This window comes from Centrocercus urophasianus, unplaced genomic scaffold, assembly GCF_019232065.1.
Source record: "Centrocercus urophasianus isolate 14NV4802_14NV808 unplaced genomic scaffold, USGS_Curo_1.0 seq_24, whole genome shotgun sequence".
NCBI classification, from domain to species: domain Eukaryota; kingdom Metazoa; phylum Chordata; class Aves; order Galliformes; family Phasianidae; genus Centrocercus; species Centrocercus urophasianus.
The window spans coordinates 1,443,103-1,458,686 of NW_024884800.1; the positions used below are offsets into that span (position 1 = coordinate 1,443,103).

Consider the following 15,584-nt stretch of genomic DNA (forward strand, 5'->3'; position numbering starts at 1 on the left):
GGGGGGGAAGGGAAAAAATAGAAAGGAAATGGGAAAAAGAAAGGGTGGAAAAAGGGGGGAAAGGGAGGGGAAAGGGGAAAAAAAGGAAAATGGAGAAAGAAGGAAGGAAAAGGGGGAAAAAAAGGAAGGGGAAGGGAAAAGAAAAAGAAAACTGAGAAAGGAGAGGAAAAACGGGAGGGAATAAAGGGGAAAGGAGGCGGAAAAGAAGCTCCTTTCCCAGTCTCAGAGCACGCCGTGCCCCAGGCGCAGGAAACATAAAACTCCTATGACCACACTCAGCATTTCCTACAGCGATCCTCTCGGAGCATTCATTCAAATCCCTGCACACCTGGCGGCCACCTCCATCTCAAACATAACGCTGCAGCTGAACAGCTTTTCCTTTTGGCTTTTATAAACTGAAGCCAACGTCCTTCTGCTGCAAAACCTGGCCGTGAACGGGCTTCTTTTGGTTTACCTCCAGTTCGTATACAGACTTTTGGGAATGAAGATTTTAATTGCACAAATATTTTTAACAAAACCCTGCACACAGAGGCTGGCAGGGCTGCCACCCCATCCTTTCCCATCACCACGTGTTCACAACAGCCCATTCTTTGGCATTTATTGTGTCTCTGTTTGCTTCCCACTCCCCCACAGGACGCTCAGAGCCACACGTGAACACGTTGGTCACATCCTTTGCTATTTCTCACCACAAACCAGAGCCCACAGCACCCAACCGTCGCAACAGAACGCAACTCCTGCCCATTGGCACCAACACAGGGAGACAAAGCACACCATTTCTGGGCTCTCCTTCTACCTGTGTTCACCTTGGAGGCAGATCCCCATCCCTGGGACAGCCCAGAGCTCAGCAGACCTGCAGGCACTGTGCACTCCCTGCCTTCTCCCAGCACAGGAAAGGAGCAGCAACAGTGGTTACGGAGGCACTGCTCTGCACTGAGCTCATTGCAGCACAGCCAAGGGTCCCTTTGTTCAGAGGGTTAAGGCAGAAACAGCTCCAGCAGTAATCCTGAATTGGGTCTGTATTGATTCCTAGCTTTCAGCACTGATATTTCCATTGGGATTTGTACCTCCCATCGCACACAACCTGGAGGTGAACGCTTCCCCGATTTCCATGTTCTACAGCCACAACCTTCAAGGGCTTTCATGAGAAAAGGAGCAGTGCCAGCACCGGGTGCATGGTGAGGGGCAGCCCTGGCCCCTTTTTGTCTCTGCCTCCTCTCACTGAAGTGTGTGCAAAGGGAAAGCCACAGATCCCACTGTGGGAAACACCTCCTGCCCCGTGCTGGCAATGGGGTGGTCAGGGTGTCAGCCTGGGCAATGCAGGCCAGGAATGAGCTGTCAGCAGCTCCCCGGGATCTGACAGCACCCAACAAATGCTTCCCCCCTCCTCCCCCAGTCCCATACATCAATCAGAGCCCAGCACTGCCTGCTCCACACTGCTGGTTACAATGGCAGCAGAGCCCACAAAGCCCAGCTGTCTGGGCTGCTCAAGGAGAGAGTGAAATTCAGTCTCACTTCCTTCTTGGGGACACAGAGTATAAATCAGCACTAAATGTTTCAATGCAGAGTTATTTCCTGCTCCCCAAGCAACGTTCGTGACGTGGGGGCTGATCTCCCCTGGACTCACATGCTCTGCAGTGCACTGAGCAGCTGAATGTGCTGAAGAATCTGCAGCAGAAGGAGGGCAGGGTGCAGAAATTGCAGGGTTAGGATCTGCAGAGGAGCCAACCACACATCTCCTCACACTGAGTTCTGCACCTCTGAATCTGCTGGCTGCACACATGGCTGCTCATCAGCACGGTCCTGGTGGAATCTCAGGGGATTTCTCCTTGGGGGAGGCATCCAAAATACAACAGAAAAAGGTGATATCAGGCACTGTCTTCATCTTCTTCTCATACCTATAATGGTCCCACAAGAGCAAATGTTGTTGTAAGCAACCTAAGCGGAATTGTAAGAGCTTTGTTGGCACCACGCTTTGGAAACACGTTGAAGCAGCTCTAAGCTTTCATAGGCTCACTAAGATTGGAAAAGGCTTCTAAGATCACCAATCCTACCCCAACCCACGCCACCATGCCCATCCCCACATACTTCAGTGCCACAACCCCACAGTTCTGAGCATCTCCAAGGACAGTGACCCACCACCCCCCTGGGCATCCTGTGCATCACCACCTCTCTTTTGGAGAAGAAATCTGTCCTAATATCCAACCTGCCCCTCCCCTGACACAACGTGGGGCTGTTACCTCTCATCCCGAGCCCAGCAGGCTGGGCAGAGCACAGGTCTGCACAAACAGGGGAGACGCCGTGCCCTTGAACAAGAAGCTGCCCATGAGCATCCCACCTTACTGCTGGGATAAGGCAACCCCTGCCTGCCCCACAAAGGCAGCAGAGCACAACGCTGCTGCAGTAACAGAGGCAAAGGGGAGGCTGTGAGCAGGGCTGAGCGCACATCTGCCACTGGTTTGGCCACACCGTGCCATCAGACCACGGCACTGGGTTGCCTGTAGAAATAAATAGCAGCTGGGGCTGTATCCTGTTACCACTCCTGGGGCGAGCTGCTCCTCTCTGACGTGATGATGAAGCTCACCTGTGACCGACGAGGACTTTGTGTTCAATTAAGATGCCACGCCTGCAAATGATGCCTTTCGTTCATCCAGTCCTGACAGCACTTGGGATGTCTCTATCACCACTCTGCCAGCACAGCGTGTGGGGAAGGGAAAAAGGCAGACAAGAATTGCAGCCTTTCCAGTCAATGTTATTGTGTTAATGGTAAATCACACAAGGAACAAGCATGAGATGACACTTAAATCCCTTCCAACCCAAAGCCACTCTAAATATTGCCTGAAGAACATCTTCCCATTTGGAAGGTCAGTCTTAATCTCTGAGATTGCCTTCGTGCAATGCCAAGAACTGAAAAGCATCCAAAACTTCAGAAAGAGTTTCAGATCTTCTTTCTCCAGCCTGGAGAATCAATCTGCTCCCCCAGTCCTCTGCAAGAATCATTTCTTCGTCACGGCTGTAATTATCTCCTGGAGAACAACTCTGTTGGTGCATCAGTTTTCAAACACAACATCCATTTCTATTGGCCGCGTTTATTTAATTTGAGCTGATTAGCACAGGGCCCAACAAGTGGCTTAGACTAACAGCGTGTCACTGCTGAGGCATTCTGTAGGTAATGAGAAGACACGGGACAGCACACATGTTGCTTTGTCTGCATTAATCTATTTACATTGTAATTCTTCAACTGGTTTTAATGGCTGCTTCAGCTGGAAGCGATTAGTCGCCCAAATGAAAGCCACGTTTCTCACTCTGCACGCTGTGAGGTTTGTGGCTGTTGTCTTTTCGGTGCTTTTTGTTTTCCAATTTGTGGCAGATACCCCTTGAAAACGGATCCCATGGAGGGGCTGCTCCTACTCCTCAGCTCCGTGCTCCCAGTTGTCTCTTTTTCAGCTAAAACCTCAGATGGGTCACAGAAGTGCATCTGAAATGCAGCGCTCCGTGCTGTGTCTCCCCGAGTTTCTCCCAGCCCTGCGCTCCTCTCAGTCTGTGGCTCCTTCTCAGGATGAGAGGTGATGGCCCCACGTTGTGCTCAGGTTGGATGTTAGGACAAATTTCTTCTCCAAAGAGCAACGCTGCACCAGCACAGCCACCCAGGGAGTGGTGGGCTCACCATCCCAGAGCTGCTCCAGAGCAGAGGGATGTGGCACCGAGGGATGAGGGCACTGGGGATGGGTTGGGGCCGATGGCTGCAGCTCTCTGCCCTTCTCATTTTGCCGCAAGCCAAAAGCCCTTGTGGTGTGTGCATCCCATCTGCAGCATCTGCAGCTCATTACATGCTGGGCACAGCATTGGGGCAGCCCCCACCCAGCACCAGGCAGCAGAGCTTCTCAGGGCTGCAGACAGAGCCCATCCACAGCACTACAGCAGCATTAGAGGATCCCTCTTCGAGCAGCTGAAAACCAAAGAGCTGCCAGCTGTTCTCCCTTGCTGTGTCTCTGCAGCCTCCACATCTTTCCTCAGCACACAGCCCAGCATTAATCAAGAGGGTTGGAAGCATCCTGTATCAGCTCTGCAGAACAGAGCTCCGGTGATTTACTGGCGGATTCCTCCAGCTCCTGTTTTGCTTTCATGCTGGAGCAGAGGTCAGCAGAGGCAGATGCATGCTTTCACTTTGTCTCACATTTGCTGCTGTCAGTCCGGCCCCGCTCGGTCCCTGCGGAGCAGCAGGATGTGCTCGTGCTCTCAGCCCCGTGCGCTAATTGATTTTCGGGAGCCCATTCATCAGTTTAATTTAGTAGATCACCCACCAGGTTTGCTGTTCACTGTCAAAGGTAATTCAATTAAAACTCCTGGAGTGTGACTGACTGCTCCCTGTTCAATGTGCTCAGCAGCTGTGCCGACACATCTCCATCCCACCGTGCCTGCAAACAGCCGCAGCCCGGGAGCAGGCCGTACCTTGGCTGATTAACACACAGCAGCGCCAAAAATTAAGTCCAAATGCCTCCTTCTGTATGCAACAGCATGCAAATGTGGCAAGGCAGTAATTCCAGCAAAGGCAAAAGCCTCCAAAGTGGCAAAAGTCAACAGTGGGTGCAACGGCTGAATTCCATCTGTGCATCTTACTGAACCAGAGCCACGCCAGGCTGATAGGTATTAATAATTCTAACCCCACAGACATCTCTGGTGCAGAAATGGATGTGAGTTTATGGAGATATCAGGTTCTTAAGTGCTTGCAGTGGGGCAAGGGGGTCAGGGAGCACTGTGATCCACAGCTGCTGCCAGGAGCCCTCCTCTCATTGCCATCAAATCCCTCTCTTCTCCTGGCATTAATAAATTAAGGCACCTGCTACACCAATCAGCAGCAATCTGGATAATCGTTATCGCTTCGATCCGGAAACGACGTCCATCACCAGGGAGCAAATGAGGCACAGCTTCTACACGGGACTTTAAGAAGGAAAAAAAGACTGCGTTTGTCAAATTACTGCAGGAAAAGTCCATCTCCCTGTGATGGACTTAATCCACTTCCAGGTCACAGCGATTGGTCACGGCCAGCTCCGGGAGACTGGAACTAATTGACAACACTCCAAAGGGGACTGGCAGCTTTCCTACAGCCTGCAGTCAGTGCTGGGCTCCATCCGGGGTCGGAACCGACGCGCTCAGCAGCCAACGTGGATCCAGTGTGCAGTGAGAGGAGAGGAATGGAGCACTGCCACCCCCACCAAAGCAAACATCCCAGCAGGATGGCAGCGTTACCTCTTGGGAATAAAAGGAGAGTTCTTAAAAACAAGCAACGATATACATAGAAAGAATGCATGGGGAGAGGATGTCTTCATGGAATGTTTCAAAATGCTTTCCTACCCCTGCCAGCTCCTTCAGACAGAAATTGATGATAACAAAGTATTACGAAGCAGATAGTGGGGAAATTAAATTAAGCTGATTGTTATCTTGTCGGATAAGCTTGCATGTCTGATTTATGACTTTAGACTTCGGGGAAACAGTTATTTCATTTCGAGCTAACAACTTCAGGCTCTCCTTACCAATGCACGCAGTCTGTCTGAGCAGAAAGGCTGAGAAGGATGAGTAACAAACAGAGCAGTGAGTCTGCCCCAGCCCCCTGCTGGAGGACACTGCAGGGCTTCCCAAAGAGCTCACATCCCACAGCACAGCGACTGTGTCTTCTTCCGTGTCAGGCAGGGCGATGGCACTTGGAATCAGCTGCAGATTGCTCACGTTGCTCTTTTCCTTTATCTGAATGGTAACAGAGCTGCTTCTGACACGAGGAAGGCCACTGACCTCACTGGGATTTCATGGAGAAAATATAGCTTGACAGACATGCCAACGCTGACAGCAGAAAACTGTGCTCTATGGAGTCCTGAAGCAAAGCCACCACGTGCTCCATCAAAATCTCAACACACCCTTTGAAAACAAAAACGAAACTTTCTGTTAAATCCTATTTTCCATCAGTCCACAGTGTGCTTCTGTCTGTATGAAACGGCAGAGATGCCATCCGGAACCAATGGGTCCCCATGAGACAAAGAGCTCAAAGCAGCTCGCAGGGCTGCCAAAGCCCCCCTGTAAGAACGAAATGCTGATTTCTGTTGGACCCACACAAAAGCAGAGCTCAAGGCTCCCTCTGCTGGGTCCCAAACAACGATGGAAGGAGAAAATAAACCTTATCTCCACAGAGGACCAACTCAGCCACCAGCAGCTGCCAGTTTTCCCACTGTGTGCATTAAGGACAGCACACCAACGACACGCCGCTCATCTGTCCCCGCACAGAGCCATGCCAGAAACCATCCACAGCCTGGGCAACACAACCTGAAGTCATTTGGCTGTACAGTTTTATTTACCAGTTGCAGTTACAGTTACAAATTGTCCCATAACAAGTAAAGCTGTTTCCATCATGAACACTGCCAAGCTACAAAAATTATTCTCTTCTCTATACAACGTCACCAACTTCAGAATTTGTCTCTGTACATCGTTGCTGACCATATGTAACAAAATTTCTGGGCTCTGAGGGTCTCCACAAAGGCAGAGTGATGATCTTCTCCCGTTGGCACTGAGATTTCTTTTCGTTCCTTTCCTCCCTTCTCCTTTCAGCTGGATCTTTTCATGGCTTTGTTGTGGAATCCAAATGAATGAAGACTGCCTGGACACGAGCAGTTGGAAGCATAACACAAAGATACTACAGTCTATAGTAAATCAGGAATTAAACAGTGAGCAAAACCACCCTGAAGCAACGTTTCACCTTAGATGTGCCTGCTCATAAGTACAAATACTGAAGCACTGTTTGGTAAAGAGGTTGCATAAATGCTCATACAATTTATTTAACACAAAGCAGACTGCTGCAGAAGTACACCATCATCTCACAAGAGACACCAGGAACGTAAAAGCAAAGAGCCACAGTGGGTCAGAAAAAAAAAACCAAACGTTTCCAGGAGAACTCCAATGGAAGAATTAGACCAGAGTCAAATATTGCTTGAAGTTCCAGTTTTAAGCACTTGCAAAACACTGGAGAAACATGCAGACATTACAAATGCAACTCCTGCAACGTGGTGAAGGGCAGCTCACACACACAGGCTCCTTGCCCAGGAGAAGGCAGATCTACACGCAGAAGCAACTGGTGCACGATGCTGGCAACACTCACACACAGCAATGCTCAAAGCTGAAGCAGCGGGGCAAAGATTCCTCCTGGTCCCAACCTTCTTTGCTTTATCAGCCAAGTCTGCCCAGCTCTGTGCAACACAGCAGGTTGCCAAACACAAGGAATCCTGAGCTTATGGTACAGCCCTACCAACAACCAACTGCAAAGCACGCTCAGATTTAGTGCATTTATTACACAGCAGCAGCTTCCAGTCCTGTCACGAGATCTGAAGTAACTGAGTGTCAACAAGTACACCAAGTGCACCAGGATGAAGGCACACACACCAGCAGTTTCCACAGCTGTGGGTAACCTGGTTGCATAGATACACCACTGCCATTTTGTCATGCTGTTCAGGAGTAGCTAGGAGGGAAAAAGGGGTAGCATACATTTACCTTAATGGTTTTAAAGGATTGTACCTACAGTTAAGAGTGTATCATCTCTAAAATACCTTCCAGCTTCTCCTATTTGCAGGAGGAACGTTGAAAGGTGTTTGAAAGAAGGCTGCACTGAACTTAAGTGTAAATACAGGAAAAGTGCACATTTAAATCACTCAAATTCAGGCTGCCAGCCTGAGATACAAACCCACATTTCAGGTTGCTTTATCTGATTTTCCATGCTTTGTGCCCTGAATACCTCAGCACGTAACATCCTGCTACGCCTCCAAAGCGACTGAGCAGCACATCAAAAATGGCTTGAAACAGCTCCACAGTTTCCTCATTTTTGCCCATTTTCACTGAAAAAAAATCCTGCTGACTAAAAGAAAGTAAGCAGTTTTTAACTGAAACATTTCCCCAATGCTGGCAAGTCTGCATGGTCCTCAGCACCGGTGAATTAAGAATTCTAAGTCTATGGTGCTTCACATCTTCCTCACACCTACAAAAAATGATTCCAAAAAAGTCAGGAAGAAATTTTTAACATCACCACTTACCACAACACACCACAAGTAGTTTCTGCTATGAATTTCTACCTCCATTTCTTTACTTCACAGCCACAGGAGTCTGAAAGCTCCTGAAAGCAGTCCGAATCTCTCACTGTGCAGAAGTGTAAGGAGATGAACTAAAACAAACCACCTTCTCCATAGATGACTTCAATGTTATGGACCACATTACCCCACCTGCAGAGAGCAATATTACACCTCACAAAACAAGGCAGCTGTTCTCAACCCAACAGAACCAATGCATTCATCCAGCAGCTGAGTGGAGGCACAGCAGTTGTGCCCCCCTTGCTCACCCAGTTCTCACTTTGCTCTCTCCAATACCAGACCAGCTGCAACCAGCAGAGGAAGCAAGCTGACCCAGGAGTGTGCCCTGGTTGGAGAGGACAAGGTTGGGACCTTGGCTCATGAAGGATGACTGTGAGGATGCAAACCTGAGGAAAAGCACTTTGGTGTTTCTTATATGGCAGAAGTAGGGGATACGATCAGTGCTTTTCCTTGCGTATAAAGGAAAAACAAATGGAGAGAAAGCATGACAAGGAATGAGAAAAGCAGGCTTCAGTTATCTCACATGGGTTTCTCAGCTTGAGCCTAAGGATAACAGAGAGCAGGAGCTCCACACCACGGTGGTGGAAGCAGAGACGACTGTGGGCACTACTGGCTGCACCACAGGATGCTGAGAAAAGCAAAATGGAGAAGCTACAGCACTGAACATTAAACAACGTGCAAGCTAAAATATTCAACAGAACCAACCAAGTTGAAAAATATATTTTATTCCTCCTGGACTAAAGTGATCAAACCGTACAAGTTCCCAATTACATGAAAACAGCTTTTGGTAACTTATTTTTAACTGAACCTGCACAATTACTGTAGCTTTACCATATTACAACCACCACAGACCAAAGTCCACTCTTTCATTTTGACAAGTGTACTTGCATGAAGTCCACACTGTCCACCTCTAAGGTTCCAGGAGCTTGGCTATATAAGAAAGTTGGCTACTACAATCATCAGAACTGAATGTATCAGTTCTCCAACCACAAACAGTTCTCATAATTTAAAAAAAAAAAATCACTTCATAATTTAAAATATTTATCAATAGCACTCTGCTTTCCTTTCAGCTAGAATGCTCCGGCGTTACTGGCTGACTTAGGATATCAACTTGATTCAGTGAAAAAAAGCTTGCCAAAAATATATCAACTTCAAAATGTACAGAAAAAGACATGAGAGAGCTGATACTTCTGGATTACTGAATGTATTAGAAAGAGGAGAAGCTCAGAGTGAAGAACCCTACGTTACAAATATTGGAACACCTACGCCGCACTGCGCGCACCTTTCGAGTGCAGGGGGAAACCTCAGTATTCTGACAGCACAGCCAGGGCTGCAGCTCTGCTTAACTTAAACTTGATCACGAAGGCGGGCCAGCCTCTGTGACAGCTCATCCTGCAGAGATGCAAAGCAAAGAAACCATCAGTAAAAGGAACACTGATTTTCGGGAAGCACGTGGTCACGGTGGGGTTCTGCAGTCGTGTGTGCAGATGGCATCGAGTCCAAGCCCCAGCAAGAAATTCCAAGCTGCCCAGGGCAAATGTAGAGCACTTCACACTCATCTTTTAAAGATTTTCATAGGTTAAATGGGGAAAAGAAAAAAAAAGCAAGGTTTCCGTGTATGGAAAGGGAGATGGGAGGATTCATTACATTTGGAGAGGTCGGAGACTCAGCAGTTTGGAACTCTATTAGACAATCATGCAAAAAAGATTTGGAAATAACTAAACTTAATGCATCCACTAAACTAAACGTATGTTTAATTACTGTGCTTGCAAAACTGCTTTAATTAGATATTATTTCTTTTGAATTGCCAAAATCTAATTAGAATTTAGCAAGTTTGCTCTGGCTGAGTGAAGCATTAGTTCTGTTCCACAGCTCTTTAGAAACATTGACTTCTATTGAGTCTTAACTTACCTGCTCTGCTGAGGCAACGCTTGTACCAACAGAACCTGTCTGCCCTTGAGGTAGTTCCATGTTCAGATCAAGGCTGCAGATAACAGAAAAGTACAAAACCAGAGCAAAAGTCAGGCACACGTGGCTAAAGGAAGAAGTACAGGAAGTGACACACTGAGCAACAGTGGGACAGCAGGAAATCCCTGGCACCCAATGAACACTGCAGACCTGCTCATTAGACAGCCCAATCAAGAAGCTAGTTTCACCACCAAGACAAGCCACACATGGCAACCAGCATCAGGACAGAGCAAGACTTCAGTTTAACAGTAATATATCAGACACATCATGTATACAAGTGACATAGAGACAGAAAAACCTACAGCTAAGTTATAAACAGTGACTGATGGCCAGGGGTGAAAGGAAAATTACTGATACTTGTCTGCTTCCAAGAGACACATTTGAAGCACTGATACCTCACCTCTGTGTCTGCCTGGAAGGGTTGGTGTTACCTACCCTGCTTCATCTGCCATTTCCTGTAGAAGCATATCCACCTGGTTCTAGAGAAAAGAAAACAAAACTGGCTCAGTTGCACTGCTGCAGCTCATGCTGAGCTCTTCTGTTCAATCCTGCCAGAACAGATTTTAAAAACAAAACACTGCTTTAAAGTGAAACATCTTTAACAAAACTGTGCTTAACCACCAGAGGGCTCTGCATGAACTCAAAAACCAGCAGAGTTCTGACTATTAAAAGCCCATTCATTGAACTTCAGCATCTGAGAAATAATGCTCCTGAAGAACTGCAGTCAGCTGTTAGCAAACAAAGCAAACATCTCTGAAGGCAGTATTATCAACTGCTGACTGCAAACCATTAAACCAGTGCTCTGCACACTGGGAAAGAAAGCCCATCTCCAACAGAAGTGGTTTAAGGTTTATTTACAAAGCTCTGTCTCCAATAAGCATCAGACAAAACTTCTGATGAAGTTCAACATCTTCTGGGCTACCAGGAGCTGGCAGGTGCCAGGAACATTAAACTACCTTAAGCATTGCTTAAGAATGTATCTCAGCTAAGAAGCTTTACCAAGAGCTCACCAAAGCACTGCTCATTCCACAGCAGGGTTGAAGATCTCAATGGATAATATAAAATCAGTCCTACTAGAAGTGAGAGAGAGCAAAATGCAACTGCAGGACCCACCACACTGTGGCTGTAACTTGAACGACTCTCTTCTCATCAAGAAGCAGAAGGTGAAAACACTTCAGGTGCCTCAAAGCAGGCAGAAGGGAGCACGTAACTTTTCCATGCAGTTTGAACACAGTTTTTTGTTTAGTATTCTTACTTGTGGTGTTGTTAGTGTTGTAGTGTTGCTCATGGTGTCCTCCATCTGCTGTGTCTGCACATCTAGTGTTTCAAACTGATGTTCAAATTTATCCATTAATGCAGATATCTACAAAAATACAAATCGAATCACTGAGCTGCAGATAACAGAAGAGCAGCACAACTCCTAGAACTTTCCATATATACCTCCACAAAAAGTTTCCATTTACCTTTTCCAGGTTCATGCTCTTCAGAGTGGCATCCATGGATTTCACCACCCCTGCCATCGACTTCGTTACCTGAAACGAGGTCAAGAATTCATCACAAGGAGGAAAAATGATGAGCTTCTTACTGAGCCCTCTCACTTCTATCCAGTTCCTACAGTACCAAATAGCAGGGCATATTTTACTGCCATCTAGAACATCCCTTTTTTTAGGGTCCTTCCATTGGAAACGTTACAAATCCATTCATTCACCAAAATATGGCATTAACTTCTGAGGGTCTCAAAACCTGTCAAAGGATAACAGATGTGTTTAGGTACACAGATCACAGGGCAGCACAAACTGTGCCTGAGCAGCAGCACAGCCACGTACCGTAAAAGATCACCTGAGCTAAAAAGGTAAGGCTGGAAAAGCCCTCTGAGGTCCCCAAGCACAGCCCACCCCACCACACACAGTGACCACATTCCCCTGGGAATCCAATTCCTGGGATCAGAAGTGCTACAAATGGCTGCATGTAATTGGGAAGGGATCTCCTTAGGAGCATGAATAACAGCAATTAACGAGTTACAAGCTACAATCATGGCAAAGAAACTCTATTACTAAGGAGCAAGTGCCAGCAGAGCTCCTTTAGACTCTGTGCAGACGTCGTGCTGAGGGATGTGGCTCAGGGGAAGTCTTGGTGACAGCTGGACAGTTGGACTGGATGACCTCAGAGCTCTTTTCCAACCTTGGAGATCCTATGCCCCTACTGTATGATTCCAGCACCCAATTTATTAACAGACACATGTGGAACCAGCCTTCCAGCTCATTACAGATGGAATTCAGTCCCTCCCAAGAGGATCAGAGGGGACTAATCCTTTCCAAGGATGCATTCAAACAGACTTACCTTGCCCATTGTCACTGCAGTCTGAACTCTTGCTGCCACAGCATCAACCCTGGCACTCATGCGCAGGAAATTAATGGCTTGGTTCTTCTGCCTGATGGCATTTTCTGCATGTATTCGTGCAACTTCCATGTTCCCCTTCTGGATGGCCTGTATGAGAGAAGAAAAAAAGCATTCCAACTCTCCTGGATCTTCATAAGCATGTTTTTCTAACAGCCTATTTTTTTATAAAAGCATCAATTGATCACATCAATATATTTTTATTATATATTTTTATTAATTAAAACAAAACGGATCTAAGACAATTTTCTTAGCAGCTAAACGCCACCAGTCCTTCATGAAGAACACATCCTCACACTTATTAATAAGCATGGGAAAACGTACAGTATGCAATTTAAGTCACAAGCATTTATCAGTGCTATCAGCAGGCATGCCAGGAAACAGCAACAGATTCTGCTACACAATGTAACCAGACCTGAAGATGTTTCAGCCCCACTGCTCACCTTCTTAATCTTTGCTTTCTCAGCTTTTTCCTCTTTGTCGCATCTTTTTGAGTTCCTGTTGAGTTCCTTTGCAGCAAACTTCAAGTTAAACAGGTGTTCTGCAGCACAAGTTAGGGGTCCATGAACAGCATCGATCCTTCCTCCTTACCACACTGCTCTCCTGTTTAAGGTGCTACCAACCCTAGCACTGCTCTACTGACATTAAGAACAGACACTCATCCTATTGATCCTACTGGACCATAGGAAAGCAGTTCAGATCCCAGCTGGCTCCACATAACAGCAAATCCAATTCAGACTGATACATAGAACAAAACAGACACTCCCCAAGAGAAATCAAAGGCTCACTGTGCTCCTTTCACTCACACACACTGAGCCTCTGGCTCTCAGTGAAATGGAAGAGCACAGCAATGGAAGAGCAGCTTACTGGCCTGCCTGGATCCTCCTCAGCCACCCCAAAAAAGTGTTATGGAACAACAGACAAATTTCCTGGATAACTGCAAGCTGGCTCTGCTGACCGCACCCAGGATAACACAGGAGGCAGAGCTGCCCTTCCCAGCCAAACGATGATCTCAGGCTTAAACAGCAGCCTTTCCATCTTTGTGTCACATGAGCAGCAACAGTTCTGTCATCTGGACTTGTTAACTATTAAGGGAGCTAAAACAACAATAAAACTGAATTTGCTGCTTGTATTTGCGTTCATTTCTTTAAAATCTGGGTCGCTGTTTCTTTCTGCAGCAATAAATGAACTGCTCTGAGTCACAAACCAGACCATTTACCAAACAAGAAAACATACTGAAGTCCATTCAAGTATACGACGGGTCAGAGACCAGAATAACCAGGCAAAATATGAGATCACCTGCTTACACTGACTTGCACACCTGCTTGCACTGAGAAGGAGCATTTCAGAATACCTTATTTTGAAGTAACTCCCCCAGTTACTCATCAGATACACATTTACCCTTGGCACTCTGCTACCTCCATGGCTCTTCCTCCTATGACGACACAGCCTCGCTCCTCCCTTGCAGCTGCACAACCTCATCGAAACCAAACTTCCACCACCAGCCATGAGGTGACTCACAGTCACCTGCTCCAAGCTCCACCCCTCTCCCCACCACAACAACCAGCAGCACGCTTCAGCTACACTGAGATCTTTGTCGTCTTTTAAGCCTTTTCTACTTCTCTGTATTATGATGATTGCATACAGCCAGAAAGCTCAAGTTCACCCATAAGGGTTCTCCTCAGCTGTACTTTCTTTCTGACACCAGGAAACAAAGAGCAGTTTGTGCAGCTGACAGCAGTCAGGCTTCAGGAAACAAACACTTGAGGAGCAACGTGCCATCAGCACAGCAGCCACTGCCTGTCGCTTTGTGGGTCGCCAGTGTTTAGAACAATCTGCAGGGTCCTACAGCACAGCACAGCACAGAGAAAACTGGTTTTCTGCCTGAGTCACATAGATCAGGCCCCAGTGAAACCAGCCAGGCCCAAGCTCACCATCAGAACAAAATCAGCATTTCCCATTCTCCTTTAACAACCACCATAACCTCAGCTCCCACCATTAACCCCAAACCTTTTCCTCCCGATCAAGGCTTCAGGCAGCGACCTCCCGCCTCGGCCACACGCGGCCACCACACCGCCCACTCCTTCCCTCATACCTCCCCCGCGCCGAGGCCTCCCCCAGCCCAGCCCCACCGAGGCCTTCCGAGGGGACCGGCAGCCGCGGAGAGCAAAGCGCCACCGCACCCCGCCCACATATCCCCAGCCCGCCCCACAGAGCTGCTTGTCGATCCGAGGATACTCTCCATGTTAGACATGGCGGCCCAGCAGCGCTTCGGCCCGGCACAGGGCAGGGCAGGAAGGCTTCGGCCGCTTTCGTTCCCTCTGCCGGTTCTGTGGCGGCTCCTTCTTCCGGTAGTTTCAACTTCCGGCAGCTATCTTCCGGTACCTTCACTTCCGGTAGTTCCCATTTCCGGCAGCTCCCTCTTCCGCCTACTCCGACGGGAGCGCCGAGGCGGAAGCGCGCATGCAGACTTCCGGTCTGCTCGGTCTCAGTCTCTTCTCCTTCAGGCCCCGCCGCGGGGCGCCAGGCCCGGCCTGACTGCCTGCGGGCGGTGGGGTTTGGGCCCGGCAGTGGCCGTCAGTGTGCGACAGGGCCTAGAGGAGCGCCAGAACGTAGAAATGCAGGGCTCTGAGGCGTGCTTCTTCAGGCTGCAAGCACGGACTGAGCAACGTGAGCTTCTCCTGCAGTGCCTTAGAGCTTCTCTGCTTAAAGACAAATGAGAACGCTGGGTTCTACTTCATTATACCTAATGACTGCTCACCGTATATCCAGAGCAGCTATAGGAACCTAGTTATACTTCACAGAAAGAGGTGTTACCAGTCAGTAAGGAAAAGATGCAAGGGATAATTACTTCTGAGAGCAAGAAGTCTATTGAAACCGTTCAGCATTTCATGTGTACATTTGCATAACTGTCATGGAAAGGCAGCTAGATCAGGACCCATGTCGGCATTTGTGTGTGTACCTGCACACACCTCGCCCAGAGGACAGAAAGGTGCCAGAAGGTGAGTCCTGACCTCTTCAAGGACGTGAAGGAGCAAGGACAGCAAGGAGCCCCACGCACAGATATGCCTTGGGGCAGATTGAAGAACAGATGTCTGC

General features: G+C 48.0%; 1 protein-coding gene across 1 annotated transcript; it reads right to left on the reverse strand.

Annotated features, from left to right (window-relative positions):
• Window positions 1–8,829: 8,829 nt before the first annotated feature.
• Window positions 8,830–14,859, reverse strand: CHMP1B (charged multivesicular body protein 1B). Its single transcript, XM_042825050.1, has 8 exons — window positions 14,724–14,859; window positions 12,929–13,026; window positions 12,429–12,575; window positions 11,552–11,620; window positions 11,344–11,451; window positions 10,524–10,567; window positions 10,032–10,104; window positions 8,830–9,512 (listed from the first exon to the last, which is right to left on the reverse strand). Exons 1-8 carry the CDS (start codon window positions 14,737–14,739, stop codon window positions 9,468–9,470), a joined length of 600 nt encoding a protein of 199 aa, XP_042680984.1. The 5' UTR covers window positions 14,740–14,859; the 3' UTR covers window positions 8,830–9,467.
• Window positions 14,860–15,584: the final 725 nt, after the last annotated feature.

What these genes read in the sequence shown, in the direction of transcription:
- CHMP1B (XM_042825050.1), bottom strand. An exon ending in AGAGCATGAACCTGGAAAAG is followed by an intron (nt 11,452 to 11,551) that starts GTAAATGGAAAC and finishes GTATTTTTGTAG; the next exon opens with ATATCTGCATTAATGGATAA. An exon ending in GAAATGGCAGATGAAGCAGG is followed by an intron (nt 10,105 to 10,523) that starts GTAGGTAACACC and finishes TGTTATCTGCAG; the next exon opens with CCTTGATCTGAACATGGAAC.